General features: G+C 40.6%; 2 protein-coding genes across 5 annotated transcripts; one reads left to right on the top strand and one right to left on the bottom strand.

Annotated features, from left to right (window-relative positions):
* Positions 1 to 1738: 1738 nt before the first annotated feature.
* LOC141820847 (putative cyclic nucleotide-gated ion channel 5) lies at positions 1739 to 5230 on the top strand. Of its 3 annotated transcripts, XM_074708205.1 has the most exons (7): positions 1739 to 1815; positions 2525 to 3104; positions 3180 to 3392; positions 3465 to 3769; positions 3878 to 3989; positions 4084 to 4320; positions 4422 to 5230. In XM_074708205.1, the coding sequence occupies exons 2-7, from the start codon at positions 2574 to 2576 to the stop codon at positions 5103 to 5105; spliced, it is 2082 nt and encodes a 693-aa protein (XP_074564306.1). In that variant the 5' UTR covers positions 1739 to 1815; positions 2525 to 2573; the 3' UTR covers positions 5106 to 5230. The 3 variants fall into 3 exon arrangements, with proteins under 3 accessions (XP_074564306.1, XP_074564305.1, XP_074564304.1); XM_074708204.1 differs by having other exon boundaries at positions 3180 to 3769; XM_074708203.1 differs by lacking the exon at positions 1739 to 1815 and adding an exon at positions 2393 to 2430 and having other exon boundaries at positions 3180 to 3769.
* Positions 5231 to 8326: 3096 nt separating this feature from the next.
* On the bottom strand, positions 8327 to 14703 carry LOC141820782 (uncharacterized). Of its 2 annotated transcripts, XR_012601162.1 has the most exons (6): positions 14341 to 14703; positions 13675 to 13868; positions 12542 to 12765; positions 11301 to 12054; positions 8575 to 10648; positions 8327 to 8474 (listed from the first exon to the last, which is right to left on the bottom strand). XR_012601162.1 is itself a non-coding variant. In XM_074708133.1 (5 exons), exons 3-5 carry the CDS (start codon positions 12761 to 12763, stop codon positions 8784 to 8786), a joined length of 2841 nt encoding a protein of 946 aa, XP_074564234.1. In that variant the 5' UTR covers positions 12764 to 12765; positions 13675 to 13868; positions 14341 to 14703; the 3' UTR covers positions 8348 to 8783. The 2 variants fall into 2 exon arrangements, 1 of the variants encoding a protein (XP_074564234.1); XM_074708133.1 differs by having other exon boundaries at positions 8348 to 10648.

Here is a 14703-nt window from a genome sequence, read left to right as displayed (position 1 = left end):
TATTATAATAATTATGACTTAAATAATAAATAATATTAAAAGACAGTTAAATAATTGTGTATGGTTGAACAATAGAGCAGAGTGATTTTTGATTAAAAATAAAAATGGGATGCCTTAAAAAAGACGTTTCTTATTTTTACCCATTATTTTAAAAACTTTTTCCAAATTCATTTGTGACAGTTAACAGAAGAAGAAAGAAACCGTTAAAGTCGCCTCCATTGGCTCTTGCAAGGAGTGGACGACACGCCACGCGTCCCCCAAAAGCTAGTTTGTCGTCTAACGTGACGACCAGAGTAAAGCGACGACGACAACAACCCTTGCGACAGTGCTGCAACAGCGCGAGGAGGCGGCGGCGGAAGCGATCGCGACTGGGGAAGGCGGCGGCGACAGGCGCAACGGTGAGCGACGAGGGCGAGCTTCATTCCGGCGTAGCAATAACCGCGGCCGCAGATGAAGTAGTGCCGGCCGGTGCGGTTGAGCCGGTAAGCGAGGGAGCCTCCCCGGCTCCAGTTCGCGATTGGGGCGTCGGCGGAGCAGAACGCGTACGCCGTCGCGTTCACCTCTAGCACGTGGTGAATCCCCTCCTTGTACAAGAACACTGCGGCCGATCGACGATCGGCGGAAGAAGTGAGTGGATTTACAAAAATGTGAACAAAGATCAGAGGGGAAAGGGAAAATATATACAAAGTCAGTCGCCAAGTGGAACCGGCGATGGCCGGACCAGGCAGTGTAGTTGACGTCAGAGGCCCAGCGTTGTTCGCCGCCGACGTTGAACTTCTCACCGGCGGCGAGGAAGAAGAGGGAGGAGGAGGAGGAGGAGGAGGAGGAAGAGAGGGTCGATGGGTTAGTCTATCCATTGGTGAAGATGGCGAAGGTTTAAGAGAGTGGCTAATTTATATATTAATTATATTTTATAAATATTAAATGGTGTGTATTTTTTACTTTTCATAATTGATTAATTAAGTTAATAAATGTAAATTTATTTACGTGATAATTAGTAAATTATTTTAGAATTTTCATTATTATGAAAAGGGCACTATTTATCTAAAATCATCTTTTCTATTCGTCCAATTAATATCACCATAATAATTTTAATCAAAATTAATATAATATAGAGAAATTTTAATTAAAATTATTATAAGATTTGTTTTTCTTATAGTTCAAGCAGTTTAGTTTTAATTAATATTGAAATATTTTTTAAAATTACTATAATAGTTTTTTTATCAATATAATAAAATAAATATTTTTATAAGGAAGCATTAAGATGTTTTTTTAATATAATAATACAAATAAGGACCGCTTTCTTATTTTTTATCTAATGATTTTTATTATCATTTTAAATTATTAATAAATGCATATTTTACTTATCTAATATAAATTTCTGAAGAAAAAGGGGCTTTTGGAGCTCTCTCCGGAAAATCCGGTGAGTGCTACGAAAGCGCGACCTTGATCGATCGAGAGGAGCTGAATGGCCGCTTTCCGCTCTTATTCGATCAATTTTCAAACTGCTAAATCGATCTTTCATCGTTCGTCCTCTTCTCCTGCACCGGCAACAATGCAATCGGTGGGAAAGTTGTCTCTCCGCTTCTCTTCAAGTTTCTCCGGCGACCAAGTCTATTTCTTCGCCGACCACAATCAGAGTAGGTCGCTGTCTCAGTATTTACTTTATTTTTTCCTCTCCAGCAATCTCTTTCGTAATTTTTTGCTATTTCTCTATCAAAATTGCAGGCGAGGAAGAGATTGAGTGTCGACCTTAATCTGTTTGTAGAAATTCAATATCTGTCGATTGCCGAGTGTTCATATTCCGTTTCTAAGGTAAAGCATAGTTATTCGACCTTCCATTTTAATTCATTTTGTTGAATGACAAAATGCCATCCCTTTCTGTGGTATTTGACAAAATCTGATTGTATTTAATGTCCATGCATGTATCATATAAATCATTTTATAATGTATTACAAGAATGAGATAGAAATAGTAGGAGAAATCTAGTTAATAATGTAATTGTAATTGATTGAGTTGATATGAATATTAATTACTAGTTCTATTGCATTGAGGAGAGCTGAATGGATGAATAAATCCATGTAGTTGACTCCAAGTACTTGGAACGTACAAACATGGTTTGATGATGATGATGATTGTGAAGATTTGTCACTATGGTAGCTTTTACAGTTTTTTTACATCCCTTGGAATGGAAATATATATCCTATGTTTTATTTCCACACATATAATGTTGAATTTGAAACTGTTGGAATTCTTATAGGGAAAATCTTGTGGAGAGGAAACAATGTGTATTACCTTTATAGTTTTCTTATTGTTTTTGTTTGTTGCGTCTCATGTTTGGCTATCAATTTTCTACCTCTTTGCTACTTTTAGGGGATAATAGTAGAACAAGATGTTTGATTGCAGTTACAATCAGGACAAATTTATAAGGTTTAGCTATTTCACTTCACTCCATTTGAGTTTCTTTTTGGATTGGAAAGTGGCATGAATTTTCTGAGCCGTGGCATACGCATTTATGCTTTAGGTTGGAGGACTCTAGTCCAAGGGTATCCTTTGCTTCTGAACCAGCAAGAATGGACAAAAATGGGTTTCACATTCAGGGGCTGGGTCACCAGTCACGTATCCCTCCGAAATCTTTCAGAAAAGGAGTAGTGATAAGAGGATCAGAAGGGCTTATATCAATTGGTCGATCTCTACGTTCTGGTGTTTCCAGAGCAGTCTTCTCTGAAGATCTCAAGGCGTCTGAGATGAAAATATTTGATCCCCAGGATCCATTTCTTCTCAAAATGAATGGGCTGCTTGTGGTGTCATGCATCCTATCTGTAGCAGTGGATGCATTGTTCTTCTATCTCCCTGTAGTCGATGAACAATCCAATTGCCTCGGTATTGACCGTGAATTAGCAGCAACATCAACCACATTGCGAACGCTTGTCGATGTATTCTACCTTGTTCGTATTGCTCTTCAGTTCCGCACTTCTTACATTGCTCCATCATCCCGGGTTTTCGGTCGGGGCGAGCTTGTGATCGACCCTGCACAGATAGCAATGCGGTACTTAAGCCGCTACTTCATCGTTGATTTTGTTGCAGTGTTGCCACTTCCTCAGGTTGTTCGAAACTTCCCAGAGAAAGTAGTTTGACATATGACAATAATCATTCCTAATCTGTTGATAGATTTGCAGATTGTAGTTTGGAGTTACCTTCACGGTTCGAAGAATTATGATGTGTTGGACACGAAGGATTCATTACTTTCCATTGTCATGTTTCAATATATACCAAGATTGGTTAGATCTATTCCTCTGACAACAGAATTGGGAAGGAATGGTGGCATCTTTGCCGAAACTGCCTGGGCCGGAGCAGTTTATTACTTGCTTTGGTATATGCTTGCTAGTCATGTAAGTCGATACTTCTGCTTTTCTGAGATTCTTCATACATTTCTCAGTCTTGATTCACTAGACATTTTTCAGGTAGTTGGTGCATTCTGGTACTTGTTGGCGGTCAACCGTGAAGATGACTGCTGGCAGTTAGCTTGCAACATGACCCCAGGGTGTGAAGTCAACTATTTGTACTGTGGTAATGAGAATCTAGACGGTTATAGTAACTGGCAGAACTCCAGCAAAGAAGTCCTCGAGCGGCACTGCTCTGCATCAGACGACAACACAGAATTCAACTATGGAATTTACACACAATGCTTAACCTCTGGAGTTGTTTCATCCAACTACTTTTTCTCCAAGTTCTGCTATTGCTTGTGGTGGGGCTTGCAAAATCTTAGGTGGGAGTTCTTTTCTCTAAAATCTTTGATTTCTGCTTGATTCAACCAATGGATCTATCGACTAAGCTCCTCTGCCTGCCTGCCTGCCTGCCTGCCTGCCTGCAACAGTACCCTTGGTCAGGGTCTTGTAACTAGTACTTATCCTGGAGAAGTCGTCTTCTCTATCGCGCTTGCGATATTTGGGCTTATTCTATGTGCACTACTAATTGGAAACATGCAGGTGTGATGTTCCTTTGATATTAATTTCTATGCTTTCTTGAAAGCCATCTGTTTTAGAGTCTCTTACTTGGCTGGTTGTCTGTCAAATGCTTCAGACTTATCTTCAGTCACTGACATTGAGGCTCGAGGAGATGAGAGTGAAAAGGCGCGACTCCGAGCAGTGGATGCACCATCGTTTGCTGCCACAAGAACTCCAAGAGCGAGTTCGGCGGTACGATCAGTACAAATGGCTAGAAACCAGAGGAGTCGATGAAGAATGCTTGGTTCAGATCCTGCCCAAGGACCTCAGAAGAGACATCAAGCGTCACCTTTGTTTTGGCTTGGTCAGGAGGGTATGTAATCAGACAAAACTATCGAAAATCTCTGGGTGAATGGTCGACTTCGCTTAAACTTTCCCTATATGTTCTTATCGTCTGTTGCTCTACTTCCTCAGGTGCCTCTCTTTGCCAACATGGATGAGAGGTTGCTTGATGCCATATGTGAGAGGCTCAAAACAAGTCTATACACAGAGGACAGTTACATCATAAGAGAAGGCGATCCTGTTGACGAAATGCTATTCATAATTCGCGGCCGATTGGAGAGTGTGACCACTGATGGTGGCCGGAGCGGGTTCTTCAACAGGAGCATCCTCAAGGAGAGTGACTTCTGTGGCGAAGAGCTCTTAACGTGGGCTCTGGATCCCAAGTCCGGAGCCAGCCTTCCATCCTCCACCAGGACTGTCCGGGCCTTGACTGAAGTGGAAGCCTTTGCATTGATTGCAGATGAGCTGAAGTATGTGGCGAGCCAGTTCAGGAGGCTCCACAGCAGGCAGGTGCAGCACACATTTCGGTTCTACTCGCAGCAGTGGAGGACTTGGGCCTCTTGCTTCATCCAGGTCGCATGGAGGCGGTACTCGAAGAGGAAGGCAATGGAGCTCCGACGAAGGGAAGAGCTGATGGATCTGGAGGATGACCCTGCTGCACCTAGTATTGGTGCAACCGTTTATGTATCCCGGTTCGCGAAAAATGCAATGAAGGGAGTTTACAGGCAGCGGAGTAAGAGTGTGAGGGACCTGGTGGTGCTGCCGAAGCCTTCAGAGCCTGATTTTGGTGCAGAGGATGGCGAATTTAGATTGTGAAAAATATGATATCCACCTGCATTGATCGATAAGCAAAAGGGACACTTGAAGTAGTGAATGGGCTACACAATTCTTTCTTCAGCCTTTTGTTTTCCTATTAGTCAAATAAGTTGGATTCTTGTGAAGCAAAGCTAGCATGGATGCTCTACTCTACCTCCTCATTCGATAAACAAATGATTAGTTTTTTCTTCTCCCCAATGCGCCGTGCATTGGCAAACATGCTTGCAGTAGTCGATGGATCAAGACCCTGTGAATTTGATGGAAACAAAGCAATCTTATCTAACATATTTTCAGATAGAGAGACCTATGTATTGGAAATATGAAAAAACAATGAAATGGAACGAAGGAGAAGACCTTCATATGAAGGAGTTTAGTCACACATTGGTAGTTGAGGGGCAACTTGGTTGGTTTATATTGTATCACAAACATTGATGTTGTGAACAAATGCAATGGGAGAGACTCTCTCTCACGTGTGGGTGTGCAGGGGGTGCAAATCCAGGGCCCGGATTGCACTGCCCGCACAATTTGTGTGCGAGCGTGACTTGCGCGTGTCGAATGTCGGACCGATCAAGGCATAATTTTCCCAAGTAGATAAATCAACATTTTGTCATTCCTTTCATTTTTTTTGTAACGGTGGCTGCAGTGAAACGGACAAGCGTTAATACCTGACGTCGAAACGGCCAGAGTTAATTACCTGACGTTGAAACGGCCTGAGTTAATTACCTACCTCTTGGCTCGGCCACTTGTCTCAGCAGTCGGCCTCTTGGCTCGGCCACTTGTCTCGACAATCGGCCTCTTGACCACCTACCGTCTCGGCCAACTCGACTAGGCAGCTCGGCTCGGCAGTCGCTCACTCAGCCCAGCAACTTGCCTTGACACTCGGCCACTCGGTTCGGCTCGGCAATCGCCCATTCAACCCAACAACTCGACTCGGCGTCTCGGCCACTTGGTGTCTCGGTCACTCAACTCGGCAGTCGGCCACTCGGCTCAGTAACTTAGCTCAGCCACTCGGCATCTTGGCCACTTGATGTCTCGGCCACCTGGCTCGGCCACTCGGGCAACTCGGCCACTCAGCTCTCTCCGGCAAAAGATTCACAACACTATGCTCCATGAATTGGTCCTATACCTGAAGAACTCGACGAAGAGGTCGAACAGGGCCGTTGGCAGCATGGACACTGCCCCACGTCGTGTGGCGCCATACGAGTTTGCTATTGCAACCTGCATGGATCTTACAGCCACTCACAGAGAGCTCCATGTACCACATTGCAGGCGCCAGTTACTCAGCATCTCTAGATGAATTCTTGTGCCTGACGACTCAGCGGCTGACTCGAACTCGGTCGCCGCCATCTTCATTTTCCCCATTGCATAAGAGTTCTTGTTCGAGATCAACAATTGGAGACCTCCTGATGCGGTTGTGTACTGCTGTAGTATGAACTGTGCCGAAGAGGCTTCCTACAGGAGCAAATCAATATCTTTTTGAGAACCCTAATTCAAAGCAAGGATTTATCTCAATCAGTGGGGAAGACGAATTGATAGCGAGATCTAGTTGATAATTCATAGGAATGTGTCAGGCATTTCATCGAACACAGAAGCAAGCATTTAAGGGAACGATTCTTGAGAGGATCCTCACGATTGGGGTATCCTGGACGCTAAGGTGAGGAAGCGGATCGGCGGAGGAAACGTGCGGCGAGAGGCGCCGCGATGACCCCGAGAAACAACCGCAGGTCGGATCGGCACGCAGCGGCGGAGACAGACGGCGGCCGCGGGGGTCGGACCCACGGGCCACGTGCCTGCACCTGTTTCCCTTCCCCGCTCCGTCCCCCTCCGCCACCTCCCCGGGATCCGGCCCCTCCATCACCGTCGCCACGCCGAACCTCCGAACCTCCTCCGCGGCACTGAGAGGAATCCGCCGGCGCGATAGGAGAAGGCGCTCCGCCTTTGGAGGTGGTTCCCGCCGCGGGAACTACGACATGCACCTCCACGCCGGCGTCAACCCCCTCGCCAAGAAACCTCGCTTCCCTTGCTTCTCCTAGGCCTTCACACAGAGCGATCGGGACGGACTCCGATGCAATTAGTAAAAGTTTTCTATGGATAATTAAATAAAAAAAAAGAGCAGGAGGAAAGAAGAAGAAGAAGAAGAAGTGAACCAGCGAGCGAGCGACTCCAACTTCAGCAAAAAAGTTTTGAAGTTTTTGAAATTTAAATATTTACCCTTGTAAAATTTAATTCGCGGAAGGAATATTATTGCCGAATGTGTCACGTGACAATGGATTTTGTTCCAATTTTTAAATAATTAATAAATGTATTTTTTTATCCTTTTAACTGTGTGAAAAAATTTTAAATAATTAATTCTATAACAATTAATAACAATATCTGCATATATATCATATAAACTATATATATATATATATATATATAAGTTAATTACATATACAATGAAAATACTATTAATGAAATAAAGTGCCAAAAATGAACCATTTCTAGAGATAGAAATTAGTTAGGGAAAAAAAGAAAAAAAAACATATGAAATTCTCTGATCTAAATAATTGTGAACAGCCCACTTAAGAATAAAGATTGATTAAATAATTAAAAACATCTAAACAATTTCAAGAGATTCATAGCAAAGAATTTGGTTAACTTTAGGACACCCTTAAACACCTAAATTGAATAATTTAATTAATTGCATTGCTTAAATGATGAAAAATCTATAGAAATTTTAAAATCCTTTCTTCACTATCTTACAATAAAAAAATATGATATAGATTAAACAAAGTGGTAGGTAGATCTTGGAACCAAGAAAGAATCAAAGCCATACTATTGATGTAGGACCATCTTAGGATTCATTTAGCATCTTTGTATGGTGTGCAATTTGGGGGAATGGATGATTAAACAATGGATTTGATCCTTGATTCTTGGCATCCATCTTGAACAAAATGAAAAAAAAAGATTAATTGACTTTGACCCAAAGAATGATAAAAATAAAAAACTAAAGAACTTTTGCAATTATATGTCAATCAAGAGGTGTTTGCAAGTTGCTCTTGTTTATTTTTCTTATTTTAATTTTTGTGTGGCATGGCAATGAAGGAGAAATCACCTAATGGTGTAATTGAATGAATTGTGATCCATTCAATAGAGGTGGCAATCACTTAATGCATGCTATTCAATAGCCATGATTTGTATATAGAAACATGATACAAAAAATTACTAATTACCTGTATATTATTTTCACTAAATTCAGGCATTTGGAGAATGTAGAATCATACTGTGCCAAAAGGTATTTCTACATGGCCGGCTTTGTGCTCCAAGGTGGACTTTTGGCACTCAATACCAAGTTTGCATCCTCCATTTCGAAGTTGAGGATCTAATTAACTGAGAAACCATGCATTTCCAAGTTGAAGATCTTTTGAAACACACAAAAATAAAATAAATATAAAAGATACTTGAGGACTTCAGTTCACTCTGGCCATACCTCAACAAATTCTTTGCAGGGCCTGCACAAAATTGATCAAGACTTCACAGAATCTGCTGAGCTCTCAGACTCAATGCATAAATGCAGTATCCATTATGGAATGTACATTAAAAGACAAACCATAGTGAACAATACAAGTAACTTATGTGTATCTGCACTATGTAAGTAATTCCTCTATAGCATGTTCTTGGAAAGCATGGTGCTCCTTATCAACTCAAAGTAGGAAGAGTGTCGGAAGGGCATCTTGGTCGACGGCAACGCCTTGTGGTCCTTCCCCATCCGATCATACTCCTTTCGCTATCTCTTATTTCAGTATTACTTGGTTGCAAACGCGGAGGGGAAACAACCTGAACTTTGCTGATTGTTTCGGCTAAACTTCTAGGCTTCCTGTTTGTTTGAGACTTTGCTCCATTTAGACATTTGTTTCTTCTTGTTATGCCTGTCTTCCAAGGCGTACCTGATGCTTTCATCATCCCACCAATATTTTGAAGATCCTCTGTCACTTCATGCCTTGACAATGATGCAAGGCCTGGAAGGATATCTTTCTGAAAGTCCCTTTTTTGCCTCCTCTTTCTGGCCTGGCCACGCCGAGGCTCTGTGAAAAGCATTGAGGGAGCTCCTGTGTCGTCTTTCTCTTTTAACTCATCTTTGTTCTCGCTTTCTTTAGGCCAGTATTGATCCATCTTAACCTCTTTCAGACTTAGCGTGATGGCCTCAAAGAGATCAAAGCCATTGTGCCCTGAAGTATGTGTGTCACAATCTAGACCATCACAGATCAGCTTTGGATCTTCTGCACTGCAGGATACAACCTCTGCAAACCATGACAGAGTGTCAGATGCAGGTTCTAACATGCTTGGAGTAATCCCATCCGGGCTACCAGGGCAATGTATAGAGAGAGCAATTAAATTTTGGGCAGCCAGTCGAAGTGAATCCCTCAAGTGGTCCTGTTCTTCTGAACCATCTTTTTTGCTTGAGGTTGCCTGTTTTTGCTTACTTAAGCTACACATTTTGGGCTGAGCGATGGGCGCTTCCAAATCAATGGCGCAAGGAATTTTTGCATCAAAGATTGGTGCAGAGTGTGATGAAGTCACTACCTCACAATCATGGAGTTCCTCTAAAGGCATAGGACCATCTACACGTACAAATTCCCCATTCAGACTAATTTGATTCCTAATCCTTTCCCTGTTCTTTATACCAAATATTTCAGCATCGGTGCTTGATTTGGGCTGCACATATCCATTTGATAAGCTAACATCCACCCCTGAGACATGCTTCTTTGTGACATTGGATTCATCAAAGGATGTATTGCTAAACCAAGAAGGCTGCCCCTCTGACAATTTGCTATATTTGTTATCAGCAAGATAATTGACCGTATCTAGTGTGGCACTATGCTTACCTTTAATGCCACCTCGATATGCTTCATTTAAGTTCATATTCTTTGAGGTTTGCAGGTCCCTTCTCAGGTAACCATTCTGATGGTCCTTTAGTAGATTACCATTACAAATTTCATTATCACCATTGTTGTTGTCTTGTGTATTAGAGGAATCCTTTAAATGTGTAGAGTGGAAATCAAGATGAAGGCCATGGTGAAGTCTATTTGTATGAGACACAGAAGTAACAGATTCAAGGCTGGCAGTCAAGTTCCAAATGCTCTCTCTCCTTTCACAAGTGATGGGAATTTGATCATCAATCTTGAGACTCAAACTCTTCTTACTATGATTCAATGACGGACATAAAGAAGGAAGTGATTGAGCTGTAACTGGCTTCTTGTTTGTGCTGGCAGAAGGTTTTCTCCAAGATGAAACAAATGATGGTGCACAACTGATTACATCAGCCTTAGCTTTGATTGAAGCAGGCACTTGAGGAGACATCAGAACTGAATTTGAGCTATTGAAGGAAGGAAATCTATCAAATTGCTTTGGTCCAGGCCATATCTCTGGGCAATTGCGATCAAATGGAAATATAACATTAGTTCTAGGAGTACTAGTGTTCAAGTGCAATGTCCCTTGTGATGTTTCCATGTTATGATTATCAGAAGCCCGAGCAAGAAAATCCGTAGTACGCCTATGTTGGCCTGCATATATGAGAAGCTGAAGTTTGAATCAGGTAGAAAACATAACTAACCCAAATATTGGAGGAAAAATTATAATATTCATTCAAACACAAGGATGGTATACAAGTTAAATATTATGTATCCTGTCTCAGATTTTGTAATATCTCAATATTCTCTAAGAAAGCAGCTTAAAAACAGAAATGAGTATGCTTCATGTTTCATTTTCAACTTTTTTTTTCTTTACCTAACAATGAACAGTTTTAAACAACCACGAGTTTGCATTAATTGAACATGATCCTTGCCGATATCCTGATTCATCTCTTTTATCCAAAAAAAAAATCGAGAAATAAATGCTCAATAGACATTCCTCAACTATTACAAGACACAATGCACTAGTGTTTATTGATTATGTATCAAAGTTCATATTTGTTGCAACAAACTTTTAGTATGCCAACTACGATGGACTACAAGAAGATACTAAATCTACTCATACACAGTTTATTTTAGAAAGCCGTTTATCAAAAGCAAGATAATTAGGAGCAGCATTGAAGATAATACAACACGGTGATACTTTAAAATTGGCAGAAACCGAAATTATTCATGTTAGGGCTTAGAGTTTAGACCAAGTAAATAATATCACGAGTAAATAATTTTAGGAGATGAATGCCATTACCTTGGTGTACATCTGTATACAAATAATCTGATGTAGTCAGCTGATCACCACACCCATCACTGATACTAGTATATGATCTTACAGATGAATGATGCAGCTTATTCCATTGGCTTTGCATCCTCAAACCGAGAAATTGTACAGATGTTGAATCTGAAGGACCTCCAAAATCAACATCGTTTGTAGGTGCATTTAAATCAACTATGTCGGTTGACATGTTGGTATGTGTTGGTGAGGTCACCACATTATGGTCTTCTTTATGAGTACTACCTAGACTTGGCTTAACATCATTCTCAAAATAGAGAGAACAAGCTCCATTCTTGGGATCTTTAGCACTATAAGAAAGTTCAGAAAAAAATTTCTTATTAGAGCCTTCAGTATCATCAATGTCTATATACACATCAGCTGGAAGTTGAAGATCAAACTTCCTCCTTTTCTGAGGCAGGTAATCTAGTTCCTTTTTGTCCTTTTCAAAATCTCCGTTAAATAATGAGATGGGAGAAGACTGAACACTACCTTCCTTAGTTAAGCTAAAATGGAACCTCCCAATACCAGCAAGTGGTGTCTTTCCATGATTGATGTTTCCTATAAGGTGAACCATCTGTGGTTTCTTTTCAGGGCACTCTTGTCCTATTTGAGTTGTGAAAGGATTTGAATGTGATACTTCTGGAACGATAGGATATCTGTGAAAGCCTCTAGTTTGAAACTCATTCATCAGGTCCTTCTGTATTTTATAGAGACGATGAAGTTCATACACCTAAACCACAAGTGAAAGAACATAAGTCATAGGACAGAAAGGAGAAGAAGTGACAAGGTAGGCAAATCATACTTATCTAGAAAATATTTACTCTGATTCATTCTTTAAAGAAAAGTAATTCCAAAAAGCAAAAAAAAAATCCAAAAAATGAAAAATAAAATAAAAATAAAAATGGATACCCATATAAAGCCATGACAAATACTGAAATCAAGATAAACAAGTGCAGAAACTATGACTTCTTTTATAAGTTAACTCAAGTCAGACGTCCTTTATCTACCCCCTTTCACCTTCCTAGGTAAATTTCCGTTCAATTTTCGTAGACCTGCTAGAAATAAACTAGAAGCATTCAAAATATTCCTTGAGCTCATGTTTTTTCTTTTAGTTAAAAGGGTATTGTCCAACAACATCCAAATAATATATTTCCTATCGCATTAGTATTTTTCAAAAGTCATCTACTTAATGGACAAGGAGAAAATTACCCCATTACCTGTTTATGGAATATCACTTCATGTTCAAGCATTGTCCGTTTTAGCATCTCTTTATCATGTTCAGAGCACCCAAATGCAGACCTTGCTATATAACCATTGTAGAGATTCACACTTGACTGTTTATCTTGATAGTAACCAGACCAGCTACTGGTATCTTCGTTAATATCATGTAGGAAAAAGTATCCTGGAAGGTAGTTTTTTCCTTGTACTTTTGTTGCCATTCCTGCAATTTCTAAACCTAATCAGAAAGAGCACCAATAGTCTGTTAAAAAGGTATTACACCAAAAATTTTCAATGGCAGGAGGAAAAGGAAAAAACCAGATAATGAAATTGCAATTCATGTATCATTCTACTAAACTAAAAATAGCACAGCAGTGCTTTGCAGCTCTTCTGGTGGGAAAACTAGTGCATCCAGCTTCTGTAAGTTGGTTGTTTGATCCCCAATTTTAGTTTTGTTCTACACATGCGGTCTTTCAGTATGCAAGCCATATCACCAAAAAAAGGAATGTACCAATGCTTATTTTGCATATCTAACATTCTATAAACACGTAATATTCAACTGGAAGCCATTATCAGATGAAGCCAGGGTTAGTTATTGGATGACAATTATTATAACAAGTAGAAAACCAGAATATATCACACACGATTAGATTTTCAAGACCACCAAACATTAGATCCAACAGAACTCCTACTCATATTCATATTTGGCTTAGAAAATGCAAGGCAATGAAGGCTCAACTCAACGAATGATATAATTTGAACAAAGACAATATCTACTTTGAGCAATACTGTACTGCGACAAAAATAAATTGGTAAAATATAGTAAAAAAACACTTAGTTATAAAGTTTCAGTTGTAAAAGTCTAATCAAAAAGGGAGAAAGTAGAAGCTTATTAATCCTCTCTGCATCTGTAGTTTCCCAACTTAAGCAAGCAGACAAGTTTATACAAATTTACTGGTGCTAAATCCAACTTTTATTTGATTTCTTTCATCAGATTCACACATTTCATAAACAAATTCGGCGACTAACTAAAAAGCCAAGAGTGCTAAAGTTATGCCTATAGGAAGACGTAGTTCAAACATTTTTTCTATTATCAGATTGTAGCTTCACAAGGTGAGACATGTGGAATTACCAATCAAGCAAGGAACAAACTTCTGCAAATTGGATATGATTCTGCTCAAATCATAAAGTACATGTAGACTGGCTCCACATCACTGCAGCAATTGTCATGTGGCGATTGGTTCAGGCAATCCATCCAAAATTAAGTGTGCATTTGGAAGTCGAATTCAACTTTAGGCTTCAATATGGACAATATCGGATTTGATACTGAAAAAAAAAGCCAGTCAATCTAGTCAGCAACATACTCTTGACCATTCTAAGCAGAAAAACCTCGGATTTCCAGTTGCACAGAATCATATCAGCTCATAAAAGATGCATGCAGACTTCATGAAGAAGTCCGATTCCACAACGGAGACCGTCAACCTAATCGCACATACTGTGTAAAGAATGTAAAGGAATAAGAAGATGAAAGAGTCCTTTTTCCTTGAATTGACAATTAGGTAAATGGATTTTGTTTTCATCCCAAGTCAACAAGACTTGAAAACCCGACGTCCTTAGATCGAATTCCAACAAAACAACAGCTCATTTCGCTTTCTCCAGCCACAAGTGCTTTATTTAGAAAAGAAATTAAACTGGAGTAGAGACCTCAAACCTCCATCGGAAACCAAAATCGAAAACAATAAAACAGAACCTCAAGGATCTCAAAAAAGAAAAAAAACTACTGAAAGAACCCAATTACCATCTCCAAGTCCAACATCACCGCTCCCACTCATCCATCTCGGCAAGCCACCGCAGCGGATTCAGCATCGTCGAAACCGCCAACCCATCAAGTGCCAGTGCCAGCGCCAGCGCAGGCGCCAAATCCAGAAGGGCTACAAGGCGAGCCCAAGCACAGCAGCGCCGCCAGAAGCCTCCGAGGAATTCGTCCCAGAAAAAGGTGGGATTTTTAGGAAGTGGAAGACCCAGAAGTGTGGAATTGGATGCTGGGGACGAGATTGTAGCCGCAGATCGAAGGATTGCGATCCGCCTGGGCCACAGAAAGGGAGATGAGAGAGATCCGAGATAAAGGATAAAATCTCTCACAGGAACGAACGACCTTCGA

This window comes from Curcuma longa, unplaced genomic scaffold (genome assembly GCF_044706935.1).
Source record: "Curcuma longa cultivar G26 ecotype Majalengka, Jawa Barat unplaced genomic scaffold, ITB_CL_G26_1.1 utg8573_np1212_1322966_RagTag, whole genome shotgun sequence".
Classification (NCBI taxonomy): domain Eukaryota; kingdom Viridiplantae; phylum Streptophyta; class Magnoliopsida; order Zingiberales; family Zingiberaceae; genus Curcuma; species Curcuma longa.
This window is presented reverse-complemented; position numbering and strand designations above follow the sequence as displayed.

Coding starts and splice junctions, on each gene's coding strand:
- LOC141820782 (XM_074708133.1), bottom strand. CDS start 12,763: ATGGCAACAAAAGTACAAGGAAAAAACTACCTTCCAGGATACTTTTTC. Junction 12,055..12,541: donor AAGTGATATTCCATAAACAG/GTAATGGGGTAA, acceptor CTTGTGGTTTAG/GTGTATGAACTTCATCGTCT. Junction 10,649..11,300: donor GTATACAGATGTACACCAAG/GTAATGGCATTC, acceptor TCATATATGCAG/GCCAACATAGGCGTACTACG.
- LOC141820847 (XM_074708203.1), top strand. CDS start 2,393: ATGTTTGATTGCAGTTACAATCAGGACAAATTTATAAG. Junction 2,431..2,524: donor AATCAGGACAAATTTATAAG/GTTTAGCTATTT, acceptor TTTATGCTTTAG/GTTGGAGGACTCTAGTCCAA. Junction 4,321..4,421: donor GTTTTGGCTTGGTCAGGAGG/GTATGTAATCAG, acceptor CTACTTCCTCAG/GTGCCTCTCTTTGCCAACAT.